The 15,633-nt window shown below is 41.9% G+C and overlaps 1 protein-coding gene across 1 annotated transcript in view; it reads left to right on the forward strand.

Moving 5' to 3' along the window:
- eva1aa (eva-1 homolog A, regulator of programmed cell death a) overlaps positions 1-15,633 on the forward strand; it is a gene marked incomplete at its 5' end in the record, with an annotated part of 74,468 nt that overhangs the window by 14,642 nt on the left and 44,193 nt on the right. Inside the window, 3 exons of the mRNA XM_083933538.1 lie at positions 6,482-6,705; positions 8,617-8,740; positions 10,586-10,738. Coding sequence (XP_083789664.1) covers positions 6,482-6,705; positions 8,617-8,740; positions 10,586-10,738 — 501 coding nt within the window. The remainder of the gene's footprint in view (positions 1-6,481; positions 6,706-8,616; positions 8,741-10,585; positions 10,739-15,633) is intronic.

Genomic DNA, 15,633 nt, shown 5'->3' on the forward strand with positions numbered 1-15,633 from the left:
CTAGGAATCCTGCACCTCACCTAGTTAAACAGCCATCATGTGCCACCAGTCAATGGTGTCAATACAATACAGCCACACACTTCTCACACACACATTTCCACAGATCCCCATTCTATCATTGACTACAAAAACATAAAGTAACCAGTCAACTATTTTATAAAGATAATAGTTTGCAAAATTGTGTTTTTTATTCAAACTTTTTGTAGGTTTTTCACAATTTACAGGAGAAGGATTAAAGCCCCTTATTAGAGCTGTTTTCTTATTCCCACATAGAACACAAAACAGGAGATCCTCCCTGTCAGATCTTGGTTTAGGTGAAGGGTGGCACCTGGGTACAATGTGCAGGAGGCAGGACATGACATGGTTTACAATGCAACCATGAAGCCAGCCGCAATTTGGTCACAAACAAGTGATTCTCCTGCCATTTCTTGGATTTGAGCTGCATGATAGAAACGTCATCAACACGCTCACTGTGTATTCCCCTCACAATAAACTGCTCTATTCACACATGGACTCAATCGGACATTATACGGACTTTGTACTAGGGAACTGGCAGATTGGCAACTGATTCAGACATTTGCATTCTCAAAAGCAAATGATGTATTCCAACGGCAAGGTTTGTGCTCATGTAAGAAGCTTCCTACACTGTAGTTTTGCTGATGTGAGCAGCAGAACAGAACAATAGGTCCTGAAGTCTTCAGATCACAACAATCCATGAAATATTTGCTCTGAACCAAAAATGGCAAGCAGGCGCATGTTTGTTTGAATTCAAAGTCTAGATCTTATATAGTTTCACTCAACACTTACTTGCGCTTGAAAGACCTTTGAATGAGCTGCCCGTTTACAGTACTTGAGTAGTAAAAGGTTATCCTGCCCTGATTCAAATTTAACTGCTCAGGTCTGTGTGCTCTTTTTCTGCCCCCACAGCAAGAAAGTAGGCTAATCCGAAACGTGACTACAGCAGCACGACTAATGTATTGTAAGCAGAGGAATGCAATGTATTTTAGGAATGCAATTTTTTAGACCCAGATCTAAATGGCTTAGCAGAGGACTGGCATCTTACAGCAGCAGGTACTCGTCGCTTTCCTTTGACATCATGTCCGTTGAGTGTTGGTGTAGCGGTGTGTCCTTTGTGGCGTCCATGTGAACTTTTGCTTCTTTTTCTTCTCACGCTTGAGGTCTCATTTCATGTCGGCACACCTCATCAACCTGTCTCATTCAGCTATCATATATTCAGGTCTGAAGAGGTGAATGCAGAGTTTTGACCACAGATGATTTAGAACCAGTGGTTGTTTTATCTGTATGCCATGCGACGCTCAAGGCCCTTGTGCTGCCCCTGTGGTCTGTTGAGAAAAGTAATTACTACAGGGCCTAAAGCCACCAGCTTTGGCCTATGGACCTCTGCTGCCACATCCTGAAAGCAGTTACTTTGCTTTTAAAAGATCTCTCAGCTCTTATTTCTCAGGACCTGTCCTTTTCTTCTCTAGTCCAATTAAAACCACCACCACCCTCTCAACGTTCTTTCAGAATTTGAATCAACACTTGATTATTTAGCAGGTGTCTTTTTGGTTTCAGCATGTCTTTATCTACCACTTTCCTTTTCTGTCACTCATCTTTTCAACGTTCTCTTCATCCCCACCAGCCTCCTCTAGAGTGTTGCCAGAGCGAGGCCAGCGTCTTTGAGGGAAACCTCCGCTCTTCCCAGTAATCACCACTTAAAGGGAATTCCTTCTCTAGCAGCAGGCCTGCAGCTCTGCATCTTTGAACATTTGATGGTTTGATGGCTATAATTTGCTTAAAATAACACCAATAAAGTCATGAAGCTGTAAATGCCTAAATACCTAATGTACCAAGATGAAACGCCATACAGCCTTTGATTTTAGCTTTCAAGAACGCTTTGGTTACTTACTTTGAATGGGATTTGAGGTGTTTTTATAGATATATCATTATTATATATACACAATCTATTTAAAGCGATTTTAGTTCCGACTCTTATTCATACAGGGTGTTGATGATCTCTGAAATACAATGTAAACAGGTACTTTTGAGTCGTTAAACTAAGCTATAATCGTCTAATGTTCTCGAATAGTATACTCTCTTGCCCCATGCAACAGGCTTTACAAACATTAAAGTGAGTGAGTAATTAGCACCATTAAACCTGCACTATTATAACACGTCAGTAATACTTCATGCTGCGGTGCATTGTTCATTCTCCAGGCCCGGCCAATAGGAGGAGGCGGCATCTTTCAAAAGCAGGGGAAAGCCTTGAGCGTGAGTGGCAGACAGACTCTCCACCTGAACTGCCTCTGGAGTCAAAACACTGTCTCTCCTCTCTCCTTTCCCGTCCTCCCTCCTACCCTCAGTTCATGTCAGGAATACCTGTCCTACTCATTCTTAGCAGACACTCAACACCTCAGCTTAGTGGGCCATCGGGAGAGTTAGTCAGAGCTTCCTCCCAGGCTGACCTGAAATGAGAGACAGGTAAGACTGTAACGGAAGCTCCATCTGGGGAAGAGCACTTTATGCAGATGTAATAAAGAAGCATATTTACCCACGCTCGCCTACGCTGTAAATTTTCATCGGTATGTGACCTGCACCATGGTTGTGATTAATCAGTGATTCCCAGGGGAGGAAAGCTTCTCCAACAGGCCTCTTTCTGTGTCATGTTGACACAACACAGCGGCCCGTCACTAATCTCCATCATACCTGACCCCATCCATTGCAGGGTCACTCTTTAGGGTCATCACATGACCACAAATGAGGAGCTAACAATCACAGGGGCCTCTGATTTCTAGCATTACAATTGGCTGAAAGACTGCAGCTGAAACATGGACATTCTACTGATGGTTTAAGTTGAATTACACCTGTCTGTATCTATGTTTATAACAAAACCAAGTGCTGCTTGTGCAGAGATTAAATGGACCTTGCACGCCTTTTAGTCCAGTCCACGACAAGAGTGACCTGTTTGTACATGAACAGCATCGCAACCGCAACCTCCTGGCTTTTAATGGCCAAATAAACAAACCAGCAGACAAAATAGTGCAGTGCTTTTGTCAAGGGAAAGGGCAAAGAGCTAGTTAAGGAAGCAATCTGGCCCCACATGAAAAGGAACAGGGAGGAGGAGAGACGCCTGGGTGTTTCTCAGGCATTGTTCAGTCTTCTGCCTCTGAGGGACACCTGTCATTGGCTGTGCAGTTTACACAGGTGCCTTAACCCTACCTGATTTGCTGGCCTTGAAAGGAGGCTTCAGTCAACAGGTAGCGTGAAGGGAACAATAGTGACGATCCTGCAGAAGTGAGAGAGAGAGAGACAGAGAGAGAGAGAGAGAGTGGGAGGAGTGTAGGATGAGGGAAAAAGATATATGGATTCTTCAGAAAGCACCGGAGGGTTTGTGTGAGATAATCTGTTTGCCTTTACCCACAGTCCCACTTTGGAGGGTGGAGGAAGGCGTATCTGTGTTTTGTGGTGCTCAACAATCTCTCTCCTCCTCCAAGTGGCCTGTGCGAATCCATTCATCCATCTTCAGTCCTCTCCGTTTCACCCTCTTCATAACCTCAGGCGTTTCCATGGTTACACGTCTGTACCCAAGGATAGGTTAGCTAGAGGGCTGCACAAACTCGTGGTCACTCATGGCACTGGCACTTTGCCAAGAACCAGCCTTAATAATGTGATACTGTTACACCAGCAGCACACACGGAGGCCTCATAAGCCTACCACGTTGTTTGTGTTGATGTTTTCCATGGGTGAGTGTGTGTGTGTGTGTATGTGTGTATGTGTGCGTGTATGTGTGCGTGTATGTGTGTGTGTGTGTGTGTGTGTGTGTGTGTGTGTGTGTGTGTGTGTGTGTGTGTGTGTGCGTGTATGTGTGTGGTCTCGCTGCCAAGGGGAATGCCAAGTTCCCTCTCACCCTGTGTGGAATGTGGCAAGCGAAGGAGACGTGTGTGTGTGTGTGGGTGTGTGTGTGTGTGTGTGTGTCAGATCATTGTGGGAGGGGAAATAAGCCCAGACAACTGAGAAATAATCAAAATTTCAATGGTGATGCCAAAATTGCATTTCTAAACCGTACAGACTTGAAATTGAAATGTTTCCATTTCATGTTAAATCTGTTATGTTACGTCTTTCTTATTTTTTCAATAAAGGTTATTTTAACAAATAAAAACTGTATAATTCAGACACCATATGTTTTATTTTCCTTTGAAATGGTTTAGGCCCCAAAAGAAGAAGAATTAAATAGTTCAAACTTCCATTTAGTCAATGTCCCCACAGCGGTTCCTCGACCCCTGATCATTATTGAAAAGGTGAAATTGGGCTCACTGCAGTCTATTCAGTGTTTAGATTGAATACTTTTAAACTGGGATTTATGAGTCCATAGTGTGTTCAGCTGATATTCCCAGATCCAATTCCAATAGGGCTAGTTCTAGGCTAACCATCTGTTTTTAAGAATATCTTTGCTAAAGCAGCACACCTGTTAATTCCTGCTTGTTTTGTAGTCTGCATTATTGTGAAATTAACACTGAAACAGGAACTAAAATCTGCACACATTCTGATGCCAAGCTTCTAATGTTTTTACCAGTCACTGGTGATTTCTTATTCCCAAGCTTTCATACAAAATCACATATATTTGTAAAGAGGACTTTCTACAACCTCAAAGCATGAAAGACCATATGATATACAGTAGTCCGCTTACCCAATCATGCTTTTGTGGCAGGTGATTCCAAAGTTTTCAGCGGTACTGTATATAAAAGTGAGGACAGCCGCTCTTACTAGTTCACATCCTGATAAATTGGTATGCGGTATTCCAATAATCTTTAAATAAACTTAAATATAGGGTTACATGTGCACCTGTTCTCCATTTTCACAACCACAGCCACAGGTGGAAACCTGTTACTGTGAGCAATGGTGGTTTAATAACCATCTCTATTTAGAGAGGCTGACCTTTCAAAGCCTGAGAATGTCTCTTGTTTCATTTCCTTCTTTTAACTGTGGCCATGGTGATAAGGGCACAATGTGTGTGTTTTGTGTTTTTCCATGTGTGTACGTGCACTTGTGCTAACGTGTGTGTGTGTGTGTGTGTTGGGTGCGCCGTTCCTCGTCCCTACCAAACACTAACCAAATACAGGTAATTGAATCACAGTGTCCACTTAGTCTCTGTTGACTTCTCTGTAAATGTGTTTGCAGAGCACTTAGAAGGAAGCTTGAGCTCGCTTTGAATGTTGTTTTCAGTTGATGAAAAAGTAAAAATAGTTTTTCTTTTTTTTTAACTAAATACTTGAATTGTTTGAGTTTAATTAAGTTAAGATAACTTGGATGAATTTGCAGGAACCTAGACTTAAAGCAAATTGTTTTTTCCTCTAAATGGTTCAGATAAGTCCGGAAAGACATTATATGACAGTGGCCGGGGATCAGCTCGCTCCTTTATCTGTGCTTTCCTTCTCACAGGCTGGAATGTTAATGGTGGCTTTGTGATGGGTTCAGTTCTCCTGTGTGACTGACAGGCTGACTGGCAGCTCTCAAAGACTCTTTAAGGGAATGCAGAGAGACTTCAGTGTTTTAAAAGAATGAGAGCTTTAACCTGATTTGAAGCTTAAATGCAAGTTCTTGTTGCTTGTTCCATTAAATGGTCTATGTAATGTTTCTATGTTCAGGCTTGTTACCAGCTGCTTGTGTGGTGCAAGTAAACATTGTTACCGGCGAGCTAATAGAAATTGCAGATTATGGCTTAAAGAAAGACAGCTCCAACATGATGCCTGTGTAGATATATGAAGCTTTAGGTCTGGACAGCTCATCCCACAGTCTCAACCACATTGTATTTTTCTTTAGTATAGAGATAAATAAGCATTGTTAGAGCCAGCAATGCCTGAAAATGCTCTCAGAACTCTGTTGCAAATATGTGGAAAAAGTCCCGGTAAAGGGGTTTGCACTGTATCCTTCTAAAAAGTGTAATAATGTCTGGCTTTAAAATCTTCCTTGTCAGGTATTTTTTAATATAAACAGGTTCTACAGCCATGACTGGAGGGCTGACGCTAACAGCTAAATGAGCTAAAGCTTTACCCTCTCTGTGTTATTGTGGTATTCTAGGCTTGGAGGCGTCTTTCAGATGTAAGCAGTGATCTGTCAGGGCTTGCTGATTTGCAGCACTACTAAATGTCAGTGGAAACACTCCATTATTGAACATAAAACATCACAGGAGATCGTAGCATGCTGCCAACCCTCTCTGCATATTATGATAGAATGAAATGAGGGATTCAATGGTGATTTAGCTTGGGCAAAGCAAAACAGCAGGTTAGCTTTAATCTACAAGCATTTTCCACCTCATTAGGTCTAGTGCAGTGACATTAAATTATAAAGCCTAATCAAAGCACATACTGTATAATGCAAATTATTCTATAGGGCTGCAAAAAAAACCTTCAATGTTTTGTGTATGCAGTGGTGGTCAAAGTGTCTGAGCTAAGAACTGATTTGGCATTTTGTTATCCAATAGGTTACCTGTCCAAAGTGTTGAGGAACTACACCGAGCAGGCCTGTGACGGAGACTTCCTTTCTGTTCGCTGCCCGCCCCGCACCACCATCACCGTCCAATCAGCTTTCTACGGAAGGAAAGGGGCCTCTGACCCCCAACAGTGCCCTCAGACCTACCAGGCCCTCCTAAGTTCTTATAACGCTCGGGAAGATGACCGATATTGTTCTGTGTCCACTGCACTACAGGTACATGTGTAAGATTCTACATTTCCTGATGCTGTTTTAGTGGTAGCCTGTCAATACTGTACAGTGATCTTATCATCCACTCTTCACACGCACACACACTCACCCTCACTTGTGGGCTGCGGATCCTCCTGGGAGAAAGTGTCCTGTAAAATGGTCGGATTGGCCAAGGGTTATAATTTGGAGGACCACTGATTATGTAATGCTTTGTGAGGACGTTTTCCGGCAAATTACACTCTCTAAAGAGGAAGCATGCTTGTTCCCATGACACAAAGCGATTTCATGGGGTCTTTGCCTTAGCATCCTCTCCTAAATTGGGATGCGGCTGGACTAGAACCCCTGCTTTGCAGCACCAATACAAACACACAAACACATCCTGTTCAGCATTCATTCGGTTGTTTGGTTTATTCTTAGTCCTCCTGTCTTCTAGGGTCGAACACCCTCCGTTTTCATAATAGCCAGGACAGCCATGAATGCACAGACACAGAGAGTGCATTGTGCTGAAGTGTGAGAATGACTGACTGCTGCGCCACCCACATTAGTACAACCCTGAAGAATCCCATTGTACCACCTGTTCATGTTGGTATTACATGAATGTCTCTATATAGAAATGCTTGGTTCAAGGGTATCCCAATATTTGTATGTATTGTTTAATCTATGAAATGTCCATAAATTAATAAGTAGATAGATAAATAACATAAAAGTCACCATTACCAGTTCCCAGAGCACAAGTGCTCGACAGTTGGGCATCAAACAGTGAACAGAGTGAACATAAACAGAGTTTATCCTGCCAGCTCCCTTGTACAAAGATCCGGTAATATCTGAGTGGGCTCATGCGTGAATACAGTTGCTTATTCTCTCCACCCATAGCGAGGGCCATGTTGATTACATTAATATCATGCGTCGGACAACAGCAGAGCACAGCAAGCCTTTGACGACAAAGAAGGGTGGTTCACACAAAGATGGCGATGAAAATGTCTAACTGGAGAGATGATGAGCTTTTGGAACTTCTGTCTGAAAGGATCGACACCAAAATCCTCAGACGGATGTAAAGAACAGCAAGAGACTCTGTTGTTTATGACCAAATTAAAAGCCTGCCCCAGTTGGCGCGCTGTAATCTGTGTCATGTCCTACCTCCTGCACGTTACTACTCAGTCAGCCCCATCACCTAAACCAAACATAATATTTCCAGTAAGTGAGAACACGTCTGAAATGGAGACGCTCCTGTTGTGTGCTACATGTGAGAAAGAGAAACGTATTCGCAACTCATCAAATAAAAGATGCTCATTACACTTACCATACTGATACATCTGCAAGTTGCAGATTTTGGTGCACAATAGACTCTTCATCTGAGTCTGACTAATGCCGGTTTCAGGGTGTCTAAACCAGACTATTTTTTACATATTTCAAAATATGTCTGGAGGGGGACTAAGGCAGCCTTTATTCTATATCTTTCCTTTTGTCAAATCCCATGTAAAGGACCTGCATATGTATATGGTGTGTATTAGTGGTAAATACATAGACATCCCTTATTTCTCCCTCTGCATTCCAGGATATTTTGTAACAAATGCTTCCACTTTTATGTGAAATTCGGGGAAGGCTCTGAGCAGATCCATTGAGTCATTCCTCCAGAGAGTGGGATTTCAGTACGGGAGAAGGTATTGTGTTGGAATGTGCTCACCTGGGTTACAACTGGCTAAAGATGGTGAAACTAGAGAACCAAAAGGATGCCAGGAAATGAGTGGAGTTTTCCCTTTACCTGCTCCTATCCTCTATATTCCCATAGCCATAAGCAGCCTGTTTGAAGTGGTTTTAGGTTTGCTTGCTGTTGGTTTGACCATCGTTGGCTTATTGTTCTCCCTCTAAACCTCTCTTTGGTCTTCCCCCGCTCTCTGTCACTCTTTCCTTCTTTAGAAAATGCTGGACGAGTGCCAAGACAGAAGGAGCTGTCAAGTCCTTGTCAACAGCCGTGTGTTTGGGACAGACCAGTGTCCTGGCAGCAGTAAATACCTCATTGTCTGGTACAAATGCAGACCTAGTAAGTCCCTCATCGCCTCGTATCTTGACAGTGACACACAGTTTACACACTCTTTTCACATACACCTCCACATTTAGTCAGAAATACAAAAGGGAAGGGGTTACTTCTTTCGCACTTCCTCAGAAGTCAGACTATAATGTTCATATATATATATATATATATATATATATATTTATTTATGTATATATACACACACACACACATATATATATATATATATATATATATATATATATATATATATTTATGTATATATATACACACACATATATATATATATATATATATACAGTATATGAACATATATATTTGTGTGGAATCCTTTTATGCTGTGGATTAATACACATTAGGTGTATGTGGAATTGACTCAAAAGCTACAATGCCTATATTTGTCCTAATTAAGGAACATGTCATTTAGTGCAACAGTGTGCCTTATTAATGTGTTTTTAATGGACAACAATGGAAGAATAACTATCAGGTTCTTACAGCACAGGCTATTCTCCATTCATTGCATTAAGTGCTTTTGTGTAATTTGTTGATAAAAATAACAAAAATATTGAGTTTTGCCAGCCATATGTTTTTAAATAGGCAACATTATTTTATTTTACTTCTCATTTGACCAATTTCTTAGATCAAATTACTATCAATTCTACACTAAATTAAGTGTGTCACAGTATCTATTTGAGTCTTTCCTGCTGCTGCCATCTTCCCTGCTTCATTTAAAAGAAAACTCTTTGCGTGCCTCTCCCTTTATCCCTCTCCTTCCTTCTCTCTGGGAGCCAGGAAGCTAAGGGTATCACTCCAGAGGGGAGCCACAACAGTGCAGTAATCCCACCCAGATTCTAGTCTCCATTCATGGCTCAGTGCTGAGCCGAGCCGCACTGAGCTGTGCAGCAGTTCACACTAGAGTGACCAGAAGTGGGCATTAATCCACTGATCCCCCTGGCCTCCCCACTTTTTTCTTCCAGCGGACCCTGGGGCTAATCAACAGCTCTTTGTTCACTGTCACTTAACCAATGACTTCTCAGGGGAAGAGAGAAAGGCCGCATGGGCTGCTAGTGAGGTGCAACGGGCAGGTGTCACTGCCTCTGAAAGAAGAGGTGGATGGAGGAGAGAGGAAGTGGAGAAAGGGAGGGAGTGAGAGTGAACAAGAGTGAATCCGTCACCGAGAGATATAACAAACCAGACCCTGCCCCTTTTCTCAGCTCTCTTCTTTCTGCATTCCTGTTCCACTCCCCACATAGATGTAGAAGCGGCTGCTGTTGTGTTTTTATGTGCTGGCCAGTGGAGCTGCTCTGGCTGTCACAGGTCACGGTGGCTGGATGTGTGTGAGGAATGCCTCTGCATGGCTCTACATGCTCTACACTAAGCAAGTCTACCTCTGTTTCAGCCTGTTGACACCGAATGAAGCCTTTTGTCATTCCTCTGTCTTCCGTGGTTAGCAAAAGCTGCCCTACAGAGGTTTGTTTAAATAAAAAGATGAAAAAAAGAGAAAAATCAATTACCATTACACTTGTTATCAAGTAAAGAGAGCATATACATATATACATAACATGTATATAGGCAAGACATGAAGTTAACTGGATGATTCAGTAATACCTTCAAATATTTTGTTAATTATAGCGTTTTAAGGATCAAATCACATATAAATCTAATATTTTATTCATAAATGGAATATTCATGAATGGCTTTTTATTTACAATTCTTCCAGATCTACACACTTCAAATAACACCATCAAACATGAGTTACTTTTAAAAGAAATTAAATTGTATACAATGCTTTTGGAAAGAAACTTACGCTCACGCTTTTGCTTATCTGTATCCTCTCTCTCCCTCTCTCTCCAGACGAGTACAAAAGTAAGGTGGTCTGTGAGGAGGAGAGGATGAGGATGAGCTGCAAACGGGGTATGCAGATCGCTGTTTACTCCGCCATGTTTGGGCGAACTCAACAGGGCACACTGGAGTGTCCCCTGCACCACAGGAGGGCCCCGTCAGTAGGTGAGGACCCTTCTTACTCCCACACTGGGGGGAACAGAAAGATAGTTGATTGACTGAGGAGGCTGCATTTCTATCAAAGGACCCAGATGCATGTAGTTAACTGAATAAGCTAACTAAATAAGCTAACTGACAGAATTAACGTTAGCTTTCTAACACATGACCTGTTTTGACCAAAGAGTAAAAGAGGTACGCTAATATACAACATAGTCATAGTCCAGGATCAAAACGGTGCTTAAAAATTATGGAAAGATTTTAAATTACATTTCACAAAATAACACACCAACACCTCAATTTACAAAGCACTGTGCTGACAACAGACTCAATTACTAAATAGCTGTTAGGTTAGCATTATCAGACTTCCCACTCATTCTAAACTGCATGGCTACTACATATTTCTGTATGTGCATACAGTATACATAAAAAAGCAGCCAAGTTTAACATAATTATGCTTCTAAAACTTTTATTTGTTATGTTTTTGCTTTTGATGCTAGAGTGTTGCATAGTTGATTGCTTTTGAATGTATAGCGCAAAATATTGGCTCCAGTTTTACCCATTGCTAGTTTTTACTAGCTAAAACTATTTAGTTTTATCGATGCAACTTGATTTTAAAAATCACTAGTTTGCTAGTTGGCTGGTAATAATTAGTAGTCATCTACAGTATTAGTTAGCTAGTAGTTAGCTAGCTAGTACTTACTACACAAACTACTTAGCCGTTAACTGAGCTAATTTAAAAACTAACGTTTCTTGCTAACATTTACTAAGAACTTAACACACAAACTAATGGATTTATGAATGGCTACAGTAGTACAACCCAATCCTGGTTTCTGGTACTGCAAGACACTTTCCTGTCAGCTCCCAGGAGGCTGTTTTGTAGTAACTTTGCCTTTAGAGCTTGTCATATTAACATAAATACTGTTTGACATTATTATCATTCGTAGCATCAGTCATGGGGTCAGTGTGAGTTCAGGAGAGGAATGAGATTTCTTACATGATGACACAAGCTGGGAATGCAAATCAAGTCTGCTTGCATTTGTATGATGTTAAAATGAGTCTCCTTGTCCTGCTAATGTTCTTTTACATATTAATGATTTGGGAGAGTGGAACTTCAGGTCACTCTGGGCTTCAATCTGATTCTTTTTGCCAAGATTTGTCTGAGCAGCTGTTATTACCTTATCATAGCATTAGCTTATATTATAGTTGGGGGGGATTTATTGATGAGCTTTACACGTCAGGACTCGAGCACCTCTGAAACATAAAGAGAACTTCAAACATTGCCAGACTCATAACTCCTGTTAAATCTTGCCATTCATTTCTTTGACATTGCCTTGAGATGCTGTCGTTGTTTGGTAGATTTGATCATTTCCTCTACAGCTTCTTCGCCTCAGAGGCTCTAGAAAAAACACTGGTCTGCCACACCCACCCTTGATTTCAACGGTTTACACTGTTCCACTGCCATTTCTCATTGATAATTTAACTTTATTTAATTTAATTTAACACTAGTTAGCATTTCTTCATCTTGTTATGAAAGCATGCTGAGATATCTAAAACCACCAGCCAAGCTCAGCTAGACACACAAACATTCAAACACACACACACAAAAACACACACACACACACACACAAGCGCGTGCGCGCGCACACACACACACACACACAAGAGCGTGCGCGCACACACACGCACACACACACACACGCACACACACAAACACACACACACACACACACACACATTGCCAGGGGAATTGGGGAGGAATGTAGATCAGGTGTCTCTGTCGTCCATAGCGGAGAGTTTGGCCCGTAGAAAAGGGACAGTATTGAGTTCCCTCCAAGTATGTATGTGTAGGTGTGAGTGCATGGGGTATCCAGATGTACCCTCGCTCCTTGTTAACGGGAATTTTAATGACTATAAGCTTGGATCCATGAGAAGTATTAGTATAACCATAGCTACCGTGGTGGCCCTGCCTTGTTTATTTTGCTTTAGTCTGTGCTGCCTCTGTTTTGTTAATGTTTAGAAGTAAATGGACGCCGATGTTCATGCTTGTAAATAAGCAGCCCCATCAGCAGGTGTAAGTTAATTGGTGTGTTCTAAAAACCTACCATATGAAGTTGTAAAAGAGGGCTAAATATCATTCGCCTTTATTCACAATTCAAACAATGCTCTACAGACATGCCCTAAAGTGTGTGTGTGTATGTGTGTGTGCGTGTAATTGTGTGTTTTTTGTGTGTGGTTGTCAGAGGTGACAGGATGGGGTCGAAAGGCTGACACAGGCGTCAGTCATCTGGTAATCAGAGACAGATATAAAGAATGGCATTGTGTGAGTGTGTATGCGTTTGTGTGTGTGTTATTGTATACTATATGAGCATTGAGGGCTGCGCTGTAGCAACCTCAGCCAGTCCTCCGCATGCAGGTGGACCAGGAATGTGCGACAGGTCGGTGAGACAGGGCTGGCCTGATATCTGGTTTCAGACTCAGGATTAAATACAGTAGCCGAGTTCTCCCAGCATTGATGGGAAATAGACTCTACTGTTACAGTTGTACAAAGGCCAGATTAGAGCAGAGGACAAGCTGTGTTTACTGTCAGATTTCATGTTAACCTTGTATGCGTTTACATTAACTGTACAAATACAACACAAATAACTTGTTGTTCCTTTTCATTATACAGCATGATTTACTCTCTATCACATACACACATACACAGGTATACACACTCCAACCACCCACAAACACCTCCTCAGGCTGTTCCAGACAGTCTAGCGGTGCCCTAGTGGGATTTCCCCTGACAGCTCCAGCTTTGATGTGGCTCCCATGTCACCAGGAGCAGGAAGTGAGGGTGTCTTGAATGACAGCTCAGACACACACCGTTAAAATGCTTTTCTCCCCTTTTATTGCCCTCCTGTCTTAGGTGTGTGTGCGTGTGTGTGTGTGTGTGTGTGTGTGTGTGTGTGCGTGTGTGTGTGTGTTTCTTGAACTCTTCATGTTGGAATGATTTTAGGATGGCAGTCACATTATGCACAAGCTTGTTTTGTATCTGGTTATATTTTCTATCTTTAAATGCGTGTTTGGCTCCTAAACCGCGCTGTCCTGGCAACCCCACCGCTCTCTGAGGTGTGAGATCAATGGCTGAATTCACACAGCTGGCTGCACCTGCCCAGGTGAACTATACATAGCTTAAGTTAGAAAGACATTATAATGTATAGTAGCAGGAAATGCTTTTACACAACTTGTTTTTTAATATCATCTGACAAAAACAACCATCTTCTGGAGGTGCTTTTTAAGTTTAAGACCGTTTTGAATTTTGTGAATTCTGCAGTCTATTTAACACTACAGAGAGCTGTAGAGAGCTTCTATCTTTTTGCGAGTTGAACCCCTGCAAAAGTATAACAGACAAAAACAAGTGCATACGTAGGCCTGTGTGCACAAAAGCAAGATCCTCTTTGATCTCGTCTTTTCCTTGGTTTTAGGGTAGGGTGGGAGTGGTGGAGTTGGACAGGTCTTGGCGGCGATGGAGAATCCTCAAAGCAAAGGGGCCAGCTTCAGCCCTCCTCTCTCATCTGCCCCATTACCATCACACACACCTCTTGACATCTAAATAGCCCCCCATGCTTGGCATGCAGGGTCTCAGACTTTTTTTTTTAAGGGCACTGCACTTTTGAGTATGTGCTTCAGACGAGATCCACAGTGAGATGTGTCAAACTGTAAGCTCAGGCTGGTTGGTGTCTCATATGATCTGAGTAGCTTTTAAAAGTCGAACACGCACAGCTGCAGGTCAAATTTAACACTTCGCTTTTAGAATTCAGCTCCAGTTGTTAGGGTGCAAGCTGCTTCACTGTAACTCTATCTGCATTTCTCGCTGACTTTGATGCATAGAGAGCAGATAAGAAGCAGGATGTTGTCTTGTTTTGGGCTAGATAAGATAAAATACAGTTCTGTGTATTTAAAGGAGCTGTCCTCAACATCAGAACATTAATATAGCACACAAATTTGCTTGGTAAAGATAAAGTGAAGTAATGGAGTCATGAGCAGAGTTTGAAGTCACCCTCCCTCCGTGTGTTTTGTAATCCGAGTTTCTCTGTTGTTTGTTGTGATAGAGGCTCCATCTGCACGTGCATGTTAGTGCATGCAGCTGTGAAAAAACATCAGTATTTAACGTATTAGGCTTTTTTTTCAGTATTGAATTGTTGATGGTGACTGTTTTTCTCTAAAATAACATCCCTGACGTTATCACCGAGAACTTCAGCCTGCACATGTTTTCCAGCATAACAGGTCCATGCAAGGTTTAGGACCAAGGGTAACCTCTGATTAGGAATTCAGATGTGGTGTTATGAATATGTGAGTATGTGAAGTAACATGTTGTCAGTGATAGCACACATGCGTAGGGCGGACTGTAATTCGTACAAAGTGCCTCTGACACGAGAAAAGTTAAATCCTGCTGAAGTGAATAGAACGTTTTACAGCAAATGTGTGTGTGGGAGGAAGGTCTCAAGTTCATTGATGTCATTCACAGAAAGCACCTGGCATGTGCACATCACTACATCTGAACTAAAAGTTACCTGTATATCATACAAAGAGTTATAATCCCACAACAAGGATTTATGCCTTCATATCAAATGATACACATCTCAGGTGAGTCAGAGTAGAAGAGGAGATGAGTACTTTTTTTGTCCAGCCATTGTCTTGGAAATTCCAGGAAAGGTATGCGTGGGTGGGAAACCTGGAGGATTGTTTTGGAGCGTTGCTGCAAGAATTTTCTGGGAAGGCTTTCTGTATATGTCTGTGTTTATGCATGTGTGGCTGGGATTATGTCTGGATTTATACGTGCTCAGAGATGTGTTTTGTATTGTTTTGTTTGGTGTGTTTTCAGCATACACTGCACCCACAAGAGCTATCGCACTATT

The sequence above is a fragment of the Echiichthys vipera genome (genome assembly GCF_963691815.1).
Source record: "Echiichthys vipera genome assembly, chromosome: 19".
In the NCBI taxonomy this organism is placed as follows: Eukaryota; Metazoa; Chordata; class Actinopteri; order Perciformes; family Trachinidae; genus Echiichthys; species Echiichthys vipera.